The sequence below is a fragment of the Phoxinus phoxinus genome (genome assembly GCF_949152265.1).
Source record: "Phoxinus phoxinus genome assembly, chromosome: 3".
NCBI classification, from domain to species: Eukaryota; Metazoa; Chordata; class Actinopteri; order Cypriniformes; family Leuciscidae; genus Phoxinus; species Phoxinus phoxinus.
The window spans coordinates 8,052,733-8,076,981 of NC_136878.1; the positions used below are offsets into that span (position 1 = coordinate 8,052,733).

Genomic DNA, 24,249 nt, shown 5'->3' on the forward strand with positions numbered 1-24,249 from the left:
AAATTGAGGTTTTAAAATGTGTTTTTTTTTTAGCTATGCTGATTTTTTTAACCGTCTTACAGAAAAAAATGTCTTTAATTGACTCGACGCTTTTGTATTCCACTGTCTTGTACCTTAATAAACAGCTTGCTTGTGTAAGTATATTTGAAAGAACTAAAAGCACAATAAAATGTTATAGCAACAAATTTATTCATCATTTTGTATTCCACCAGAACCTGTCCCATATGACTGAAACCTCCGATCCCTGAGTTAGTACCAAAGAAAAGCTATAGGAGGTCAGAGCTACAAGAAAAGCATTCGTTATTATTGCGCACAATCTAAAAATACAATCAACAATCAATCAGTGTGTCATCAATAGATCATCTTACGATTAGTCAAAAAATACAGGCCTCGACTTTTATAATACGAGCATTTCTAGATAAAGTTATAGATTTAAATATTTGTCGTCTTGTGCAATTAACTATCAGGGCAACCACGGTTCCCATGAGCAAGAGGTATATTGTCATCGTTAAAGGTCAGCGAGTGTGTCAGTCCTGGTGCACGCGCTCATGCTTCAGTCTCAACATTCACAACGACTGCATCGCACTTCATTTCCATGGAGATCCTACTACAAATCTTAATGGCTGGGAGCAGTGAATAAAAGAAGTCAATAACATGTCCAGGTCATAGGTCACCGCTAAATCATATTATATTTGGAAATCCTAAAATTACATTTTGCATAAAGAAAATGACTGAAAATGTTTTTATTTAATTTTATAATAGTAATAAATTAAACATTTCAGTAATGAGAATGTGGGGGGAAGTGTGTTGAATTCTCATGAAAAAAAAACATATATATATGTGTATATATATATATATCCCTCTAAATTCTCATTACTGAAATAATGAAAAATACATAAATATGTAAAACAGTGTCTTATTTATTGATTATATATATATATTAATGACATTGTGAAAATGTCACAATGCAAAAAAATATATAAAAAGGTCCTAAAAATAGACTTCCTTTTCTTATCTATATATATATATTTTTTTTTTTTATTATGATTTTGTGATATTCTCCCAATTACCATGTAAATTGTGACATATGGTATCACATATTTGATTTATATTCATAGACATTGACATATGGACCTTGTTACCTTCCCTGAATAATAATCCCACGTTAAAATCCTTTGGGAAATTCTTAATGAAAACGAATGCCCTGTGCATACGAGTCATCATGCATCTGCTCTCTCTACATCTACGAACTGCCGCAAGCGAAGCTGCATGGGGCTGCATATTTCGACGAGAGCCAAGCATCCCGTAGCCAGGCTAATCAGTAGCAGAGGTTCGGTAGAAAAAGTGCAGTCTTATTTTTTTTTAACGTTTCTTCTGGTAACAGCTATATACAAAGTCGCATGTACAAAATAAAATATGATAATTCCCCTTAACGGCTCTCCTGTGAACACTGTGTACAGGCAGATGCTTCATGCAAAAGCAGAGAGGCCCGAGTCGACCGATCCGCGCGCGCGAGAGAGAGAGAGAGAGAGAGAGAGAGAGAGAGAGAGAGAGAGAGAAAGAGAGAGAGCTGTCCTGTCTAGTACAGAGAGTAAAAACCAGGTATGGCTCATTTGTTAGCGCTGTGAATGAATCCAGGCCTGGAGAGGTTCCACCTCACGGGGACGACGTCCTCGGCACGGCCCAGGTGCTCGCTTCAGGACAGCATACGTCTCCCATGTAGTGTCCCACTTAACCAACTGCAGCTGCAGCACTAAGACTACGTCTAGTACAGGAGGTCGTCCGAGTTTGGCAAGGAAAACACATCATGTGCACGTTCTCTCACTGTGAGCCTTTGTCTATCAGCCATGACATGTCTCCTGTCCTGCAGGGAAAATAATACAATGCAGAATTTTCTAGCTCAGAATGATCAAACGCAAGGAGTTTGTGTCAGGGTTAACTTAAAACTACTAAAAAAAACTCTTTTGGTAAATGAGATTTAAATATTAGATGAAAAACGTGGTGCAAAAGTGCCAGATTTCATGTCTATACGTTGCTATGACATGTTTAAATCAGTGTTTTTTGTGAAACTAGAAAATGTACTTACTCCACGTCACGTTTCCTAATCGTCTTTCCAGAGCGAAAGACTTCGGCAACCCGTGACACAATGGGGTCGTAGTTCATACTGGCCACGGCTACCACCTCCTCACTCCTGTAATCACGGTGGATTAACACAGAAACACTGAGCTTCAGCAGCTCAACACTGAATATAACAGGAAGCACTACAACAACAATAATACAGTTTAATAGAAATGAATACTGTACCTGTCAAAAGTTTGAAAACGTAAAAAAAAAAAAGTTTTGGAAACAAGTATCTTATGGTCACCAAGGCTGAATTTATTTAATAAAAAATACTGTAAAAACAGCAATATTGCAAAATATCCTATAGAAATGATTCTAATATGATGATTTTCTGCACAAGACACATTTTTTATGATTATCATTATTATCAATGTTGAAAACAGAAGAATAATAATTTTATTAAATTATAAATTTTAACAAACCAATAAAGAAATTAATTATTAATACAATAATAATATTGTACTGTAAAATATTTTTTTTAGTACATAATAATACATTTAGGGCCAGATTTAAAATTGCAGCACAAACCATCTTTTGGGGTTAAAAAACTACTGTCAGGATTTCCTAAAAGACACGCAATGAAGAATTAGCGCTGAAAAGGCGTAAACAGGGTTAATTTTGTGGCTGACGTTATTGCAAATGCATTTGTATCAGTTTCCCTTTCAGATGAAAAGTTTATAGGAGTTTTTAAATGAATCACGCAAGGTGATATACTAAGGTTTGCGCTTATCAATTTTACCGGTATTTGCGCATTATTTAAAGCCCCAAAAAAGCATTTCTAAAACCAGTCGCTAATTTGCGTCTGATTGTCATTATGAAAATGATCCGGCTGCGTCTGTGTTCTTTAGTTTGCGCGTCGTCAGTGGATCACGCTCAGAACTTTCCACTCCCATCTGCGCTTTTGTGGGATTGCGCTCATGCTAATTTGCACTGTTCATTAAATCTTGCGCTTAAAGCTACATTGTGTCATTTGTACCCCCATCTAGCGGTGAAAAGGTATATGACCATCCAGTGAATATTAGTTTCTGTTCTTCTCAATTCCGATTTTGTTTTAACTCCTACGGTGGCCAATGTAGTCCAAGATTAACATGGCTTCCAGTTCGACCTCGTCCATGAGTATTCCTTCAAGTGATGAGGTTACTTTAGAAAACTATTATAATTTGCAGTAATTTAATTTGTCAGGTAACATATAGGTTATGACATCTATGTAAAATGAATAATAGTTTTATGTTTTCGTTATTTTTTTACCATTTCATTGCTAACATCAGCTATCAGCCCCAGACGAATGCAAGCTAATCTTAGTATAGTATCTTTTATCAGTGCTATCGTTATTCTGTATATTGTACAACATCACTAGCGTAAGGCAACATTTACATTGTTGGCTATATCATTTTCTCTGTGAGCAGAGATCAGTTGATGTGACGGAGGTGCGAGGGAGAGGTAGAGGAAAAGGGAAAGGAAAAAATAAAAACTGGGCCGGTGCCAGTGAATTGCGGAGACGTGAAAGGTGAAGCTTGAATTAATGGGTATGTCCCTCTTTGGCTAATGTAATGTTTAAGATGGAGGGGCAACATGGCAACCGACATTCGAACCCCTCACCCGTATGTATTTTCAATGGCATATTATACACTCACGAGAATACTTTATTACTTGAACGAAGTAAATATACATTAATGAGCACATATATTTTTGAAAGAACTAAGTGTTTTTTGCTAAGAATAAACTAAAAAAGTTACACAGTGTAGCTTTAATGATTGAATAAAAATCAAATAAACTCACTTTGTGTAGAATGCCACAAATTTCAGCTCATCCAAATCTCCCTGGATGACGACATCATCAAAGCCTTCTCCATAACCTTGACAACAAGATTGAAAGCACTTGAGATGCATCAAGGGAGCGCTGACGCTGAAACTACGTCAAACATTCACTGAGTCTAGAGCGTTCTTCATGAAGTGTATATTCAGTGCTAGAAGTTTGCCCTTACCTGCATATCGTATGCTTTTCCCAAACATGGCTGTCCAGAAATAAGGCACCGTTTTAATATCCGAGGCCTTTCCCATCATGCTGAGGGCAGCCACTCTACCTGCAGTGGAAGATGGAAAAATGTCACAATCTACTTCTCATTATGGTTGAATGAATGAAACATTATTTGGCATAAGCACATGAAAACATCCCAATACGCTACAGGTCTTACCGTGTACATGAGCCATCTGCCAGTGGGGAATGTTCACCTTCTTATTGCTGCGTAGAGCTAGAGGAAACGTTACCACGTCACCCCCAGCGAAGACCCCATCGATGTTCGTCTGCATGGTCTGAAAGGGTTAAAGCTGTAAGTTTACACACTATTATGACATTGTCCTTTCTTTGACTCATTATCATGTAATACTTAAGGTCATCGCACTAAAACAACTATCTGTGACCCTGGACCACAAAACCAGTCACATGGGTCCAATTTTTTAACTTGAGATTTATACATAATTTGTATGCTTAATAAATAAGCTTTCCATTGATTATGGTTTGTTAAATATTTGGCCGAGATACAACTATTTGAAAATCTGGAATCTGAGGGTGCCAAATAATCGAAACATTGAGAAAATCGCCTTTAAAGTTTTCCACTTATGTTCGCGATTGTGCTGCATTCACTCACAAAAATAAATGTTTAATATATTTACAGTAGGAAATTTACTAAATATCTTTATGGAATATGACCTTTACTTAATATCCTAATGATTTTTGGCATAAAAGAAAAATGGATCATTTTGACCCATACAATGTATTGTTGGCTATTGCCACAAATATACCCGTGCGACTTGTGACTGGTTTTGTGATCCAGGGTCAAATTTATCACCAATACATTAGAAATAAGTATGGGCAGATTAGCACAGCTTGCAGAAACAGACAGTTTGGTAACAGATGATAATGTGTTATAACGCAGTAAGAGATGTACAGCATGTGGCGAGCAGGACGAGGTCGAGGAACGTGAGAGAACGGCGCGAGACCGGTGGCGTGATTAATGATGAACGACACCTGTGAGGCCACACAGTACGTACAGTAACATGCAGTATTGCAGAATGACTGAACCTTATTGACTGGGATGAATCCTTTGGAGTCCATGTGCACTCCGCTCTGCTTCAGGAATGCTGTGGCTGGACCCGAGCCTAAACACACACACTTATTATCAGGACCCGGACACAAATAAGTATTTTTTAATCTATTTTATAATTGTTTAAAGCCTGATTAACTGCTAGTTTTTATTGTGACAATTTACAGTAACCCACATAGTTTGACAATATGCCCCACTATAATGTGTTATGTATTTGTTTTCCTGGGTGGGCAATAATTGTAAAATATATCGTATATACATATATATATATAAAATCAAAATTGATAATAATACAAAATGTTTCTTAAAGCTGCAGTCCGGCACTTTTTTGGGTTTAAAAATATCAAAAAAGACATTTTTGAAAAAAAACGTAACCAGCCAGTGTTCAAAACGATCTCCTTGCCTTACCTCGATTCAAAACGGTAAGCTTGTAATAATGATTTTAATTCCAGTGGTACTGGTGGATTTCCGCGGGAATTTCGAGCATGTCTTTGCGTCATTACGTCACTTCTGTACACATAGAGAAGGAGTCCCCGGCTAGCGTGTGTGGATGGTGGAGGTGGAGATTTAGCTTAGCACTTGGTATGGCGGATCCCGAAAGTTTAAAGCGACAATCACCAGTGACAACTGGAGATTCACCAGTTGTAAAACACAAAGACTTCGGACTTCAGAGTGGCTACAGAAAAAAAAATATTTTTCACGTTTTGACGTGATATAAGCAATCGTTAGATTTAATCAGCATGATATAGCTACTGCAATGCTTCCCCCCACCCCCCGAATTTGGTCAGAACAAAAGTGAATGTTACTTACTTGTTCAGATGACATTTACCGATGAAAATTCTAATGTTGACACTTTCAAAAAGTATACTCTGAGATTGCTGATGACAGTAACGTTACAGTATCCACAGCGACGCGGCAGCCTCAATACATTGTGTTCATCCGCGCTGTTTCATGCCGATTCACTACCCACGCACAGTTAATAATTCCGCGAATAACTGCAATTGCAGATTTCTAACAGAGATGGCGACAAAGAGGAAAAACGACGGACTGCAGCTTTAAGCATCAAACCATCATATTAGAATGATTTCTGAAGGATCATGTGACACTGAAGACTGGAGTAATGATGCTGAAAATTCAGCTTTGATCACAGGAATAAATTACATAAATTGTAATACTATTTCACAATATTACCGGATTTACTGAAGTTTTATCAAATAAATTAAGCCTGGGTGAGCATGAGAGACTTCTTTTGAAAAATGTAAACATTTTGTATTATTTATGTAATGTTTTATAGTCAAAACTACAATGGGACTAAAGGATAAAAAGGAAAGCCGGATTTCTGTAACTTCATTGACTCACCTATGCCAATAACACAGACGTCAGCTCTTAACACTTTGCCACTTTTTAGAACCACTTCTTTTAACTATTGAAACAAAAGAAACAAAAACATTTCAATTTCACATTTATGTTCTTATAGTTGGCACTTTCTGACCACTGTGACTTCAAATACAGCATACAAATCTCATTATGTTATCTCTTTGGAAAGACAATATTTATCAAAAGTGTAATTTCATAACAGATCACAATTCAGCTAAATCTCGATTATACATTTACTTCACTGGCTGTGTGCGTTCTCGTGTTATAAGTTCTTATATTTGAGCCCAGGGCCACTCCATTAATGCAATAGCTGCGTTAGGAAATATTCAAAGCTAAGCAGAGCCACTGTGAGAGCAAGTGTAATTAATCAATCTACAGGAACGAGAGAGAGAGAGAGAGGCAGAGAGACAGAGAGACCTACACTTCACTGAACTCCTGTTTCTCTCACTTTCATGATACCTGTCCATTATGCCCTCGCATCTCCCACACCTCGTTCAACATGTAGAACTTCACCCTGTTCAACTCGAACAGCTGAGTAGAGAAACAAAAAGAAAAGAAAAATACTCCTTGAATATAATGTGGTTACAGCCAGGGACACAGTCAGTGAGTCATTACACACTGTCAGAGTTTATTATGCAAGAAGAGAAAGACAACATAAAAATCATATATTTGATATGAGATGCATGAAACAGCAATGTAAGAAATTACATTGGACAACAATCAGTTTTACAAAAGTTTGGGCATCTCTGATGTACACCGTTTAAAGATTACTATAAATGCTTATATACGTATACAAAGATTACCGTACTTAAAGGTGCTCTAGTCTAAGCGATCTCGGTTGGCGTAACCTCTTGTTGATGTTTGAATTATTATTATCAAACAAAACGGAGGCTAGCTAGACCCTCCCTCCTCCTCATCCACGCAATAACCCCCCAAACCCCACCCCACATCATTCTTGTCGGTTATTGGCTGGAACAGTTTGTTATGTTTCGTGGTGCGGGTCGCTCTGTTTATTGCTCAGTTTGTTTTTGCTGCTGTTTGTGGAGCTTGGGCTCTCTGCAGAGATCGCGTTTTTTTACAGTGTGTTCAGGGGACAGGCAGCTAGCGGATAGTAAGGAGATGTTTGCGGTATGTGAAAAAAAATGTTTTGGCCTAAAAAACGCGCGAGATCGCTTAGAGCACCTTTAAGATGCTTAATACTATTATATGTTTAAATATTATGTAAATGTATTACTGTATATACTGTATGCTTAAATCTTGATATTCTTCATATATATATTATATATATACTGTATATTCAGTCTCTCTGTATGGATGGATGGATGGATACATATTCTCTCACCTTCATCAAAGCTTTCCCCACTTTCTCTCCGAGAGCTTTCCGGAATGGCACGGCCTCTATGCCGATCACAGACACTGAGTGAGCCTTATCTGTGAGAGCTGCAGCCACCTCCATACCTGAACACCACACATCACATACTTTATTCTTCATAAAGTAGACCAAAAAAGTATGTGGACACTTAAACCAGTTAAAATGTTTGAATCTTGTTGAAACAACTGACATCGGCAAACAAATGCTGCTAGAGAGTCTGTTTTTTCCTTTTGCAATGATTTTTAACCTCAACTGACGTCAAGTGATTTTAGTGGATATATGAAGTCAGTTTTCCTCACAGGAGGTATCCATTCATTAATCTTAAAGTGTGGCTTTAAAGGGGTAGCTCACTCAAAATTGTAATTCTGTCATCATTTACTCGCCCTCATGTTGTTCCAAACCTTTAAGACGTTCGTTCATCCATATGAATTGATCGGATTAGTGCAAATTTTCTGAAGAGACTTGATCGCTTTATATAATGAACAGATTGAATTTAGGCTTTTACTCACATATAAACATAGATCAATGCACATCATATGGTAAACAGAAGCTCAAGTAAGCTTGCTTGATGTACGGGAATCTAATGAGGTTCATTCTCGCGTTATGCAGCACGTTTGAGCTTCTGCAAGAACCAATGAGGTTTGTTCTCACACATCAAGCAGGTTCGGTTGAGCTTCTGTTAATGTTCGCTGATCAATGTTTATTAGTGAATAAAAGCCTAAATTCAATCTGTTCATCTTATAAAGCAATCCAGTCTCTTTAGAAAATCTGTACTAAACGACTTCCTTCATATGGATTAGTTTTACGATCTCTTTATGAACTATTGAAGTCAAAGTGGTAGTTGCGTAGCTGTCAATGGAGGGACAGAAACCTTTTAGATTACATTAAAATATCTTCATTTGTGTTTCTGAAGATGAACAAAAAGTCTTACGGGTTTGGAACGACATTAGGGAGAGTAAATGATTTTCATTTTTGGGTGAACTAAAAGTGTCTACATGCCTTCTGGAGCCACTGTATAGCTGAACACAAGAAATGTGGCAAGTGCAAATGACTAGTGACATGTAACTGAACATATTCAACGAAACAGAGACTAAAAAACTTTATGTACATTTTCTATAAGCTCTCACCAATGAACGAGGTTCCCACAATGACGGCATTCTTACTGCTGGCGAGTGTAGCGATGCCGTTTGCATCCTCTGGTGTTCTGAGGTGGAACACATTTCCCACATCTTTGCCTTTGTAGCTCAGAGGTTTGGGTCTATAAAGATGAAGGATGAAACTTATTAATTCAACACATTTTTTTAATACTCATATGATCAATAGGTAGTCATGTGTGGCCTTTACCTGCTCCCTGTGGCAATGAAGAGTTTTCGATACTCCATTTTAAAACCATCCCGAAATATCACAGTCCGTGTCTTTACATCCACAGAAATAACCTATGAAGAAACATATGACAGTTTATGTAATTCTGCATATACATTTGTAAAAAATTACACATATTTAGACTCAATTATTGAGATACTGTAGCCTGGCTAACGCCAGATCCAATTCTCGTTGAGACTTGGGTCTGGGAACCACATGTACATTTTCTCGTATTTGAGGCGTGGTTTACGAATGCCCGGCGCCGTTTATTGGGTGCTAAGAATGTCTATCAAATGCGCTTGTACGTAGCTCATAGCCAATCGTTTCCATTATACCAGATGACGTATGTAGAGCGACAGAAATTAGACAAGGAAGAAGACGATGGGTAAGATATTTTTGTGTAAAGGCAAGGCAAGGCAAGTTTATTTATATAGCACATTTCATACACAATGGTAATTCAAAGTGCTTTACATAGAAGAAATTAAAATAATCAAAAGAAATAAGAATAAACAATGACGTTCAGCGACTATTGCCGTTTGTGCAAGATAAACATGAGGGTCGAAGGTATATATGGATATAAACAAACTGCTTAGTTGTGTCGCATAGACGTCGTCATCGTCTTGCTGCTCCCTCCCCGTTCTGTGATTGGTTCCCTAGATGAGGCGAAAATCTGGTCCATGGTAGCCAGACTGCCTTTCAGCGTGAATAAAATCGCGCTGCGCAAAGGCAGTATGGGGAAACCCAGGCTAGAGATACTGGGTCATATCACTAATAAAACGGTACCAAAAAGTATCATGGTATTCTTGGAGGTACACTCTTAGAAATAAAGAAATTTCCCTTTTCTAACTTTAGTTAGTGTGTAATGTTGCTGTTTGAGCATAAACAACAACTGCAAAGTTCCAACACTCAAAGTTCAAAGCAAAGGAAGATATTATTTGCTTTTAAACAAATAGTTTTTTTAAGGACTACAACAAACGGCTGTTAGGGACTACACGGCATTCCTCCCGGGTTAGTGACATCACTAACCCTAAAATTTACATAAACCCCGCCCCGGGAACACGATTTACAGTATAGATTATCATGACAGAATATGCTAATCAATGACTAGAAGATAGTTAACTCACGTTTGCTTTTGTTAACACTTTTAGCGCCAGACATTTCATTTCCGAACCACCGCGATACGTACAACTACCAATGTAATAAAACGTTGCCAGATTTATGTTCATCTGTTTTCAGCTTTCAGCGCCACTACTAGACAGAAATTGCAGAAATGTCGCCACAGGTACGTTTTTCCAATGAGCCTATTTTTCCTCATTAAATGAAGTAAACCTTAGTACATTTCAGGCAAAAGCGTCTCACCTCTTTCTCTAAAAGGATCTCTATGTCGTGCACTTGAAAGAAGTCCGAGGATCGCAACTGCAGATGCTCAGCTGTGCTCTCTAAAGACTGAAGAGAAAAGCATCAAATCAATATTATTATACCTGCTGCATTTTAGCATACTTGAGGTCAAGATAAAAAATTATATTGGAAAAACAGTTTTATGTTAATTTTATATTGTAAACCTTAAAATCTCACACTGTTCTATGGACTGTTCTGTGTACAAACCTTACTCAGTTTAGGCCTGTCGTAAGGCAGATGCTTGTCCATGGTGCACATCACTATACGGTCAGTGAAGCCCTCCTGCCTCAGAGTCTCAGCGCACACCAGAGCAGCAGGACCTAAGTGAGAACATCAACAGAGGTCAGAGCAGGTGCTGACACAACCTTTTGAAGACCATTTGCTTTACTAATATCAGTTTTGACAGTCATTTCAATATCAAACACTGGCATTGTTAACATGCCACAAGTTGTGATGTACAGTAAGTGTATTTGTAGTTTATTGAGCTGACTGAGATGTGTGAAAGACTGGTGGCTGTCTTTATCTTGAACTCTAATCTGAATATAAATGCATGATTTTAGCCGATGCTTTGGATGTTATCTTTGTTTTAACTTAGCAATCAGTAATTGCATTGTATTATGTTCAAAGATGGAATGCAAACTTTGGACCTGTCTAGTCTGTAACAAATGTAGAAATTCAGCTCCTTATCTGCCATAAAACATGTATAAGAAATAAAAATAAAATCAGTTTGGGACAGGAAATTATATGTAAAGGAATGGCTCAGTGTGAGTCTTTTCTTTTGTCATGGCATGTTAAAGTACATTTCATGGTACATCATCAAGTTACGTCACCCACGTGTAAATAGATTAAACAATATGAGCAGTAGTAAGCAATCCATGTTTTACTGTGAATACTATATATAACCCAGTTGACAAGGTTAGTGGAGTGTAAAGCTACAGCAATAAGCTACGCATGTACAGTAACTTTATAAAGGTTTCCTACTCAACACATCATAGGGTGAATCCAGTAAAGAGTGCACACGGTATTTCAGTGCAAAAAATGGCGTCATATTACCTGAAATCCAGTTTAATTAGACACAAGAGCTTTGCGCACTTGAAATAGTTAACCCTGGGTCATTAACCCTAGGAATCCTGGGTTATCTTGCTTCACGTTTCACACTGCTCATAATTTACCGGGGGTTAATAATAAACCTGGGTATTCATAAGATGACGTTTCACACGATACATTCCCAAACTGTGGGTTGACGTCCTTATTAGCTGTGCGCGAGAGCTGTGTGTGTGTAAGAGAGTTCATAGCTATAGATTGCCGACTGTACTGACAGGTTTTTTCTAAATGGCCTTTTCGGACTGTAAAGGTAAGAATGAAACTGTCTCTTCTTCACTCCAATTGACATGTTGTCCATCGCCATTTGACGTTTCTCACCAAACGCTGAAGCGACTATTTATAAAACACATAGTGTTTCTGTGACTGTCCAAAGCATGGGAATATAGGGCACGCGGTTGGTTGTAGGTCGCTAAGCATCTAGCATTAACATCCTAACACTGTATCGTTCACACTGTACAGGTTTGGCACAGCAAAAGCGATGCTAAGGGTTTCATAACCCCGGGTAATAAGCGGTGCTGACCCCACTTCTAAATTACAAGTGTTAAATGTTCCTTAACCCGGGTTTAAAAGCAGGGTTTAGAACAACGATAGCCCAGGTTTAAGTCCAGTTTTAAAAGCCCAACTGTATATGTGCGCTATCATAGCACTGCCTGGAATATTTTAATTAATTAATTAATTATGGTAAACATGCATCTTTTAAATGAATATGCACTGAGATTGATTCCTCTCTAGAACAACACTATCTAGTGAATTTGCCCCCATGTTAGTGCATTTTATAACATTATGGCTGCAACCTGATCCAATAATGAGAACGTGGCTGAATCCACTGCTGGAATTGATGACAGCTGAACATTTTGACATGGCCTTTGACCGCCGCTGAGTCTGAAGGGCCTGTCAGGAAACAGACGATTTCCCACACATTACCATTTACAACTGTTGTTAAATTTAACTCTCTTTACACACATACTCCAGACACAGAGACTCTTTACCTGCTTGTTTGCTCTTATTATCACCTTCTCCTTTTCGACTCTGACCTGAAATAATGAGGAAAGAAAATTGACATGGCAGATAATTACATAACAGTGGGATTATGAAAACACCCCCACTGTTTAGTGATGACACATACTGAGGTTCATGTTCTCTCTTCTGAACAACAGTATTGTCTTTTTGAAAATATGCTTTTATTTTTTCATCAATTGATTTGCGTTCACTATTTGTGCATCAACCTGTTTAACTTTCACACAAAAGCCATGATTCTTATATTATCTCATAGCTGTATATTACTTCCATAAGGGAATCACTTTGACTCACTCATCTCTGACTGAAAACAGAATACTCCTTGCTTCCTGAAGAACTAACATATAAACTTGAATTGAATTGAATTGAATTAAACGATTCATCAATAAGTTCATACTTATATTGTTTTCTAAATATAGGATAAAAATTCCAAACTGCAAATACACTAAAATCACAAATTAAAAAAGTAATTCAATAAAATATAATATTTTTGTTACCTGGAAGGTAGGCAAACTGTCTAGTCCAGGAAAATCCTCAATATCCCCCGTAGCGATGTTAAAACATGCCCCATGCCATGGACATCGCACATGTCCTTTTGATAGCACGCCTAATAGAGAAGAATTGTTTCTTAATACACAGTAATACTGAAAGAACAATCTGTTTTGCTATTTGATAAGGCGTGTTTAATAGCAGCATGTTATAAAATACAGCTAGATATTTAATTAAACAGACAACATTTAGTTCAAATAGTTGCTCTCTGAGAGCCATTAGTATCCTTAGCTATGGACCAGGAGAGCTCCACAGGACGCCCCTCACCTTTGACCAGTGGAGCCCCATAATGTGGGCACTTGTGTCCCATTGCAAAGAATTCTCCATGTTCCTTAATGAGCAGAGCACGACCTGCCCCCAAATCCACCTCACGCATTCTGCCAAACACAACAGAACACATTTGATCAGCACAGCTCTAACGTCCAAAACACAACCCAGTACTGATGCATTCAAAGATTACAATTGTATGTTATTTATGCGCCACCAACAGGGGAAAAACTGACAACCTTAAATGCTTTGATGACATCTATATGCTAGCGTACTCCTGGTATAGATAGATACGCATTTAAAATGTACAATGGACCAACAAATATTGATGACATCACTTACGCACATTAGTATTTGCAAACTTTTGTCCAATAAAATGCGCTTAAGAATGAGAATGCCTGGCAATTAACAGTTTAGTTTTGCTGAGTTATGATGTAAACTAAAAGCAAATAGTTGATTTCATGGCTCAACGACTTATTTTAATAGGGAATACATTAATATAGCAAAGAAAATTGTTCATCAAATTATTTAATTGGGTGCTAAGGGCCTCTGAATTTAAGAATTATTTGAATTCTTAGTTGTGATGTACTAAAGACATCTACTATACTCTCTTAACGGTTGTTTTTTGCCATTCTATAAAGAACCTTCAACATCCATAGAACTCACAAGATTATTAATAAAATGTTCTTCACACTAGTAAAAAAAAAAGGTTATTTTAAGAACTGTTCACTGAAAGGTTCTTTTGGGAACCCAAAATGGTTATATGGCTTAAAATAACATTAAAACTGATTATTAGTAAAAGTGGGGTTTTAGCGCTTCCTAGCATGAAGAACTAATATAGACACAGCTGTGCATAGAGATAGATTTAAGACTCAAATTCTCTTCGATACAAAATGTGGCCTGTATGATTTCCTTATAATAGCTAAATTATATGAGCAAGAGTGCAGTTTTCCTGAATATTTACACATAATTGCAAATGTGACACTGATTTTATACAACAGTTAAACTGACAAAAAAGGTAATATTAAGTGACAATTTTTAAATACAGTATTGACAATAGTTTGCTCTATTTTGCAACATAATAATAGTTCCAACGAAAGCCACAGCAGAACTGATGGGCGTCTCCAGGAAACACACAGCGGTGTTTCTATGTGTTACGTTCACCGGTGTTTTCGGTGTTAGTGAACGAATCGTGGCTTTGAACGAATCGGGAGAGTCAATGATTCAATTAGCCATTCATAAATGCAGCCACTTGCTACGTTACTGAATGAATAAATTAATTAATGACTCACTCATAAGACTGGCTTGCCACCACTATACTGGCGGTTTTAAAGGGATAGTTCACTTTAAAATTAAAATTCTGTCATCATTTACTCACCCTCAAGTTGTTTCAAACCTGTATTAATTTATTTCTTCTGCTGAACACAAAGAAAGATATTTTGAAGAATGTCAGTAACCAAACAGTAGTCTGTACCCATGACTTCCATAGTAGGAAAAAAAAATACTATGGAAGTCAATGGGTACAGACTACTGTTTGGTTACTGACATTCTTCAAAATATCTTTCTTTGTGTTCAGCAGAAGAAATAAATTAATACAGGTTTGAAACAACTTGAAGGTGAGTAAATGATGACAGAATTTTAATTTTAAAGTGAACTATCCCTTTAATTTAATATTTAAAAGCATCACGTACCATCATTTCAAATTTCTCTATTGAATTTTTTTTTTAATGTAAAACATTATCTCATAATATTATTCATGCCATTGTAAATGCAGTGCATACTTGCAATCTCTAAGCAGCATTAATAAACAGTGTGTGAAATAAATACATCTATATCCAGCTTGTGCCACTGCAGTGCAAAGACATGTTGATACTGACTTAATTTGATTGAAATTATTGATTTAGTTTAATTCATTGCTTTATTTATTATATTAATAATATTTGACATAAAACATGACACATAGATTTAAAAGGGTTAGACTTTGTCTTTATAAAAGTTAATAAATGCACCTGAAAATCCCTTTAAGGGGCAAATATTGTCCCTTAATGGAAAAAGTGTGACTGTAGTCTAAGTGGGAGAAAGGGGGTACACAGAAGGATGCCCCAGGGGGTACGACACTCTAAAATGTTTGGGAACCACTGTTTTATGGCATCGCTGAGAAAAAACCCTTTTGTCAGTATTTTGTAAACATTGTTTTTAATGAGTGAACAGAAAAATAATCCATCTTTCTTCATTATCTCTGATATGCAAATTCGGTATTGAGTTCAACAGCCAGGTCCCGAAAGTAAAAACTGCATTCATTTTCTCCATAAGGAAACTTATGGAACCTCATAAACTGTTAAAGACAGTCCTACTGTTGTTAATCCATGGTATTTGCTTCTGTTGAAGCCATCAGCCCACATCATTTCAACTTATTCTTAAAATAAAAATACATTACCAATGACGCTGTACAGAAAATTCCACATAACAATCAAACCGGCCCAAAAGAACTCCTTAGCTCCGCCCTCTCCCATCAAGCACTGCAAATGACGTAATCAAGATGGTCTCCCTACACTCAAAATACTTAAATATTTGTATATATGTGCATATTTTATTGCAAAAGTTGTTTTTATATATATATAATCAACATTTTTAAATGAGTAGTTTCATATTTCTCCATGGTTTTTAATTCAATTATGATGTTCACAATGCTTTGTTGTTCATTCCCTCACTAAAGCCGTAAAGTACACTGTCTTGTAGCTTTGTCTTTTTGTCCGATTTTCAAATAATTTTTTGCTTCAAATCAAAGTGTGTAATGTTATGATTCACCTTGTAGCTGGTTGGCTTGGTTCATGGCTTATAACTTTTTAACAAAGACTTTTTAAAAATCCCTATAGGAGCAATAAATATAGACTTACTGTCCATTCTCAAGGTCTTTTACATGGCAGACAGACGCCTCTATGAAATCTCTGTGTTTACGCTGCGGCCGCAGCGTCATGCTGTCCTCGTCGGAACAGTGTCCCAGAGATCCGTTGGGTCTGCATTCTGAAAATGGACTGGCCTTTCCATTAGGAGACATCAGGTCCACCTCCTTCTCTTTGTCCAAAAGATTGAGCTCAACTTTGACCTCTACTGCAAAAAAATTGCATGATATAAGTACAAAAGAGAATAAGACAAAATTCTGTACTTTAGATAACAGATCGATTTGTTTGCTAAATTCAAATATAATCCCTTGTCATCTTTAATTGAAGCAATTAATAACAATGCATTATGATTTATATGTGGCCATATTGAACTCCCAAGGCAAATGATGTGCAATGACAAAATAGATAGCATTTTTAATATGTTGGTACCTCATTAAGAAGCTAGCTTCAGACAGACATGTCATGTTTGATGTTTCAGAGCAAATTCAAGTGAAATTTAACCTAATATACACTTCAAAATAAAGGGTATTCACAGCAATGTCATTGAAGGATTATTTCCGGTTCCCAAAGAACCTTTCAGTGTCTTAGTGTAAAGAGCATTTTAATAATCTTAAAAAAAAACCTTTGGAAAGGTTGATGTTAAAGGTTCTTCATGGAACCATAAATGCCAATAAAGAGCCTCTTTTTTTTTAAGAGTGTATAACAGTGCTTATTTCTGTAGTGAAGGACTATTTAATGTATACAGTCTTTATCAAAGGCGATTGTGCAATGTGCTTCCATTTCAGTCCGATCTTGCTGGCTTTCTCTCTGGCCCGGAAAAATGTGCTGAGGACCTGCTTCTTATGCCTTAATCACACAGGAATTCACACCTGCTGAGTGAAGCTTAATTAAAATCAATGGAAAATCATGCAAGATGACTGAGCCGGCAGAGGAAAGGAAAGAAAACTCGCCATCACAGAGCTGGCTCCAGACGCTTTGTTTTCAGTGTCAGAACAGAGAAAATAACATCTGACAGATCATTTAGAGAACATACTCCCCTAAGGGCTCATTTAATGGAAGAAACCACACTCAAAATCTCATTCCCTTATTTAGCCTACAAGAAAAAAATTATCTTTGGGCATAAACGACAATCATGAAATATGTATAAGGTGTGTACATTTTAGTCGTTTCCGCAGTGGGCTTCAATTGAGCAATAGGTCCAGTGCTCTAATATCTACTGTACATCATGTTTCCATTCCCACTCTACCTTTGATCATTTTAATTCCAGTGACAGCTCAACAAAATGGGTTTTAATTTGGATTTGGAGTCAACATCATACTGCTTCAAAGTTAACAAATGTAATTTTTTTTGTAGCAGTTTGAAATACTGATTACATACAAATAATTCTTTAAAAAAATGGTATACCATTTATGATCCTATGACTTACCACTGATCAAATGTAACAAGATACAGAAAAAATAGTCATGTTATTTGGTGGATTCTATTTAGTGATTAATACAGGAAAAATACATTCAATAAATACATTCAATAATAAATATAATAAAAAAATGTTTTATCAGAATATTAGCCAGAATGCATTTCCCCCTTTTATTTACATTTTAATTTTCTTATTAATAATAATAATAATTCTTAAAACTTGCTTTTATCTCGATTAAAGTATTTTTCTCAATTAAGTTTTCCTTTAAAAAAATCCAGAATTTCTCTTACCTTCTTTTCAACTGCATTTGACAATTTTAAAAAAAGTCTTAGTATGTAGTGCATACATACACTTTAAGGGTGTGTTCACACCCCTGGCATTTTAACACCGAACCTAAAGGCTCAGGGATATGTTCACAACCTGATTGGTCGGTTTTTGTTAAGTATAATTCATGATGGAACTTCTAAAACAATGCTGTGTGCTGGGTTAAATGTGCTCGTTGTATGTGCGTAGCTACATATGATGGTATTTTGACCAAACTCGTGCAAAGCTTATAAAAATGTGTAAAGGAGTCAAAACAGCGGCAGAAATCCCTCCGTTACACACACAAACAAAGATCTGCTGCGAGGAGACGCGGATCTGATGCCTGTACCGAACTGTGATGGGCATCTCGTCCTCTTTAGAGTCGCATCTTGTAACATCATGTCCCGTTTTTAGTTCGTTTACATTTCTTTAGTCCGTTTTGAGCCACATCAGAGTTCGTTTGAAAGTGGACCTAGACCCATCTTTTCAGCGCTCTCGGTCCGCTTGTTTGGTGCGCACTTATTGAAATTAACAGAGCAATCGCACCAGAGTTCGTATATATGAACCATATATACACAGTATACTACTCTTAAGCTGAACCAGGCTGCATTTATTTGATATGCTGATTAGGTGCTCAAGAAGCATTTCTTATTATTATCTTTGTTGAAACAGTTGTGCTGCTTGTTTTTTTTTTCATGATTCTTTAATAAATAGAAATAAAAATCTTTTGTAACATTATAAATGTCACTTTTGATCAATTTAATGCATCTTTGCTGAATAAAATCCTGAACCTTTCAGGCCCAAATGGCACCATTTCTTGAGAGTGACCCACATTCACTGTATTTGAGATGAAAGGAACCTTAATAGATTATCCTGCAAGAGCAGCTTGTGATAAAGTCATTGAGTGAATCGACTTCCTAGTGATCCTGGTGCTACTGTATGCTCACAACAGAATAGAAAGTCATATTCTTTTCCAAGCACAGTGACTGACTGGCTTGGACTGTTCGGCCTCTCTCTGCGCCCTCTGAAATCCAACACCCACAATCACACTTTCACAACTGAGTCTTTGGACAGATGAAAGTGGTTTCGGTGCCCCTGGGTAGTACCCCCTCCCCCAGTCGCCATAGAAGAGAAACGGCGATACATTGTGAAACGTTCGAAACACAACTCATATTCCACTGTCTAATCCTCTTGAACACAGCAATTAAGAGCATTAAAATTCCTCCTGCACTAAAGGAAAGCCACATCACAACAGCAGTCAGGGGTCACGTTAACTGACCTATATATAGGTGGAGACACAAGTCTCAATTATTACAGGATTTAATCAACGGGGAACACTACACAGACTGAGGGTTTTCTATATGCTCATCATCACCTGGTTTGGGTTTGGAAAGGCATCCTCCCATGATGGGCCCGGAGTGAAGCCAGGTGGCCCGATGAGAGGGAAGCCCAGGATGGGTGTTAACGGGGCGGATCAGATGCACAGGGTGGGCCGCTGGCCCTGGAGGAGGTGGTGGCAGCGCTGCAGGGGGGAAATTCTGGCCCGTCTGGCCCACACGGCCATCTCAGAGATCAGCGACTGTACATGATACACAGCCTGGGAATAGACAAAATATAATAGTTTGGTTGTGTGCATCTAATTTACAGTTTCCTCTTATACAACATTGCCGACCAGTACTTATTGTGTTTTGGAGGCTGATATGCTAGTGTCCCCTCCAGGCTTATAACAAGCTTAACCAGCTAGATGTTCCCGGCCAAACAGCTTCATCAGGTTAGTTTTGTTGTTGACCAATACTACGAGACCAACATTAACCTGCCTCCAGCCAGGATCAACATTCAAACTGACCATTTTCCACCCCAACAGGGGTAATATCAATGAATACAGCTGACAAACACAAATACAGGTCCATCGCACTACGCATGACTCTATTCAGACATCAGAACAATGATTTTACAGTTTCATAAGTTTGGGTAAACCCTTCTCTTTGCAGGACACATTGACATTACAGAATAGCTTTTTCGCCATTATCCTGAACATTGTATAAGCATTCATATCATGTGTCATAGAACGGAAGAGAGGCTCTCGGGAGCGCACGTAAAGGTCATATATTTTTAATTTTCCCAGGAAAAATGTCCTGAATTCTTCACATAAATATCTATCTGCAGGTATTCTAGGAAGTAGGGAAAGGTCTTCATTAAAAGCTGTTGGATATTGGCAATAAAAAAGCGATTAATACATTAAACGTCTTACATATTAGCCTCTTTAAGACAGGACAAACTATGCAGGTGAAGTAGAAGAAAAAAAACGTTGGTGGTTTGTGCAATTGGGAGTTTGACGTCTGGCTAGGGTAACAAAACGAAACAAAAAAACAATGCAATTTTTTTTTTTTCAAGACAGATTTATTTTAAATGGTGACCGCATCTTTCTGTCTGTTGCTGTCTTTTAAAAATGTAACACAAGGATATAAACACAAGAATGAGTCACTGTCCATGACTGATACACTTGCCTCTCTTTGAACCTGCAGCGATACGGCTATTCTTCAGATGTTTATGTCAAGTCTAATGATATGCAAATGTTGTAAAAGTGTAGATGATGATGGGAACCCAGCTAGCCAACAGAATGTAACATTAAGGTCAGACGGCTCATATCATTTTACTATCATTTTATTGCACATAGCCCTTGCGTGCAGTACACCTTGCTGCTTCAATACGAACTAATATGAATCAAGAAAACTGCATGCTTGGCGTTGATCTATGATCTCTGTATGCATGGTGAGTGAGACAGTGAATTCAAAAGTCATCTTGGAGAATTGCAAGAATCCATCATGTGGACAGAAATACAGTTGGTCCCGTTGGACAGTTCATTTTAAAGGTGATGGTGTAATGTTTTTGTTAAAATAATTTCTCCTATCCAGGTTTAATGCTCAGAGGTTTCTAAGCCAGGGTGATGGAAATTCTATAGACATAATGATTTTTATACGGTACCAACTGTATATTATATCCCCTAACCCTAAACCTACCCATCACAGAAAACTCTTTCTGTTTTACATTTTCAAAAAACATCACTTATTATGATTTATAAGCTGTTTTCCTCGTGGGGACAAAAAAATGTCCCCACAAAGACAAGGATTTAGAATATTGCCATAATTTTGGGGAAATTTTGTCCTCATATCGTAGGGTATAACTGCACAACACACACACACACACACACACACACACACACACACGTCATGACTCAATTTCTTTGTCTTAAATTATGATTTGCTTTAAACTAGAGCTGTGAAACTAGAGCGCATCCAAAATAAACGTTTGTGTTTACATAATATGTGTGTGTACTGTGTATAATTATTTTGTATATATAAATACACACACATGCATGTATATATTTAAGAGAATAATTATTTTTTAATTATACACAGTACACACACATATATTATGTAAACACAAACTTTTATTTCGGATGAGATTAATCACGATTAATCGTTTCACAGTTAGACAGTGATCCATAAAACATGGAAACCCATCAGATATGGAATGACAAAGTGTGTGTTCTTACATATGCATGTGCATGCATCTTAAATAAAACTCTAAAGTTTTCAGTTTTCCACTTGAATCTTTTTTCAGCCCTTTCCCAGAGTTAACCATTAATCATTGACATCTGTACTGTACTTTCACTAACACTTGAGAAGTTCTTGTTTCACAGACTTCAAAGTATTCTGTTTACAGAATACACAACTTTCTTACTTTTTCTGTTTCTGTTTTACTGGAGGATGAAAAAGAGATCAATATAAAAACTACTGATTTCAGCCTCATATAACATGAGCTTAAATGCCTCAGCATCAGTGTCTCAGCTCAAGAGCCACTTGATATTCACATCACACCCAAAGGTCTGTGAAGTGGCGAGTAAAAAACAAAAGTTTGCCTTAATAAAGGAAAGGAAATGTTCCACAAACAAAGCAGGAGCAGAAGCACCAAACTTTGGGAACCTTTCAAACACAAGCTTTGAGAGCTGCCACAAGAAATAGATTTGATGATCTGCTGGATAAGGTGCACATTTGAAAGTGAATCACATTAAAAGGTGAAAATGGATTCAAATAAACCGAATTTACTCTCTTGGCGCTAAAATTCTCCTCTTGTCGCTGCTCTGCCTTGTTTATTGTAAATAGAGATTAGCAGTATGAAAAAAACACATACTTTTATCAATCCCAAAAGCATCACTGCCTGTAACAAAAAAGCAAAAAATAGACTGCCTCCCTCTTCCTGCTGGCAGAAAAGAGCCATTTCTGATATTCCTGAAGAATTTATGAAAATCTCCATAGCAACTGTGAATCTGTCTATAGAAGCTGTGCATAATGCATTATGGTTTATGGCTTACATGAAGGTAAATAAATAGGTGGTGATTTTATTCCTCTCTCTCACGCTCTTACCCGTGCCCTTTTACTATATTTATCAATTATAGTAAACCTAGGCTATATCCTCACTAACAGCTACTCATAGGGTGAATCTCAACATGCCCTTGTCACAATTTACTCTAAAATCAAAAGAAATGCTTTAAGAAATAATATTTTGCATTAAGCCCATTGTGACATTATTTTCATGAAAATTAAGCAAATTATCATTACCATCAGTTTTGTGTAATTCTCTTTTATGCTTAATATTGCAATGCAGTAATTAATAAAAAACAATTATAAAATAAGAAACGGAGCAATTCCAATAAGGTCCTCTCACCATCGGTGCTCGGCCCATATTATTTAGATTTAAATGAGCAATTAAAGGCAGTACAACAAATAATACAAGGATCTATGAATAATAATGCATATTTTTTTGTGTAATGAGAATGAAATTGTATTGCACTATAGTAATGAGAATGACAGAGGAAAATGTGCCATAATATCACAATGCAAAAAATCTTAAAATAGGCTTTATTAAAGCAAAATACAAGTTGTCGAAGTCGATGTTCACGACAGGTTGCACCAGATTCCCCCGCTAAGCAACAAACAACTTTACTACATTACTTCTTTGTCACAATACTCCTTACTGATTAGGACAGGCTATTAAAATTGTTACATTGTCACATTGCTTTCCTTACAATTGAGTGAGTCACGTACCAACTTCTTTGTAGGATCAACTGCTGTCCTTTCTGGGAAATCGGGCAGCAAGCCCCAAATATTTCACTTTTTCCCCTAAAGTAGGTTAATCAGATTTTCAGCCTTCACAACATATGACGCAGTTCTCTCTCTCGCTTACGGTTATGTCTGTCCTTAAGCCAAAAGTAAAAACTCTTTGCTGTAAACAGGCTGGCAGACTCACTATCTACAGCTACCACAATACCTGAAGATCCAGCAAAAGACTTGTAAAAGACTATATATATATATATATATATATATATATATATATATATAGCCCCTATTCTGCACACTTCTTAGATAAATTAGCGGTTCCACCAAATGTATATTTTAGAGATGCACCGATACTAAATTTCTCCACCGATACCAATACCGATTATTCAGAATGCCGATACCGATAGTTTGATTTTCTTAAGGGAAAAAAAAATCTCTCCCAACTAACTACGTGAAATGAAATGCTACAGCGATCTGTCACGTCACATTTGAAAGCGTCAGAACACCAATTATTATTTGAATTAAGTGATAAAATGGACAGAATTTGAAAGCTGAGACTTTGCTTCTTCTCAGAACTAAAGTGCAAAGCTCTTTGCGATTATTGAATGGGAGACAAGCTACAAATAATGTTTGCTGTTGGGCAAAACTGTGGACCTGGCAACCCTGCTTAAATTATGTGTGATTCATAGGGTCACTTAGAGCCTGCTTTAATGTCACACATTTTTTTTTAACTTATATGCGTTATTGTCGTGTTGACTTTGTTCATAACTCTGTTCATATATTGCAAAAAAAGTGTATGGCTCTAAACTATTACTGAGCAGGTGACATGAAATCTT

At 37.0% G+C, this 24,249-nt stretch overlaps 1 protein-coding gene across 3 annotated transcripts in view; it reads right to left on the minus strand.

Annotated features, from left to right (window-relative positions):
• Positions 1-187: 187 nt before the first annotated feature.
• Positions 188-24,249, minus strand: part of aifm3 (AIF family member 3) — a 31,757-nt gene continuing 7,695 nt past the window's right edge. For 2 of the 3 annotated variants that reach the window (XM_079608546.1, XM_079608547.1), the window contains exons 3-21: positions 19,669-19,890; positions 16,568-16,781; positions 13,671-13,780; positions 13,352-13,461; positions 12,827-12,871; positions 12,632-12,728; positions 10,941-11,053; positions 10,695-10,781; positions 9,318-9,409; positions 9,101-9,231; positions 7,944-8,059; positions 7,061-7,132; positions 6,584-6,647; positions 5,203-5,279; positions 4,316-4,433; positions 4,106-4,204; positions 3,901-3,976; positions 2,087-2,191; positions 188-1,864 (exon numbers count right to left, since the gene is read on the minus strand). In XM_079608546.1, coding sequence (XP_079464672.1) covers positions 1,822-1,864; positions 2,087-2,191; positions 3,901-3,976; positions 4,106-4,204; positions 4,316-4,433; positions 5,203-5,279; positions 6,584-6,647; positions 7,061-7,132; positions 7,944-8,059; positions 9,101-9,231; positions 9,318-9,409; positions 10,695-10,781; positions 10,941-11,053; positions 12,632-12,728; positions 12,827-12,871; positions 13,352-13,461; positions 13,671-13,780; positions 16,568-16,781; positions 19,669-19,699 — 1,800 coding nt within the window. In that variant the 5' untranslated portion in view covers positions 19,700-19,890 and the 3' untranslated portion in view covers positions 188-1,821. The remainder of the gene's footprint in view (positions 1,865-2,086; positions 2,192-3,900; positions 3,977-4,105; positions 4,205-4,315; positions 4,434-5,202; positions 5,280-6,583; positions 6,648-7,060; positions 7,133-7,943; positions 8,060-9,100; positions 9,232-9,317; positions 9,410-10,694; positions 10,782-10,940; positions 11,054-12,631; positions 12,729-12,826; positions 12,872-13,351; positions 13,462-13,670; positions 13,781-16,567; positions 16,782-19,668; positions 19,891-24,249) is intronic. The other variant, XM_079608548.1, reaches the window with a different exon arrangement.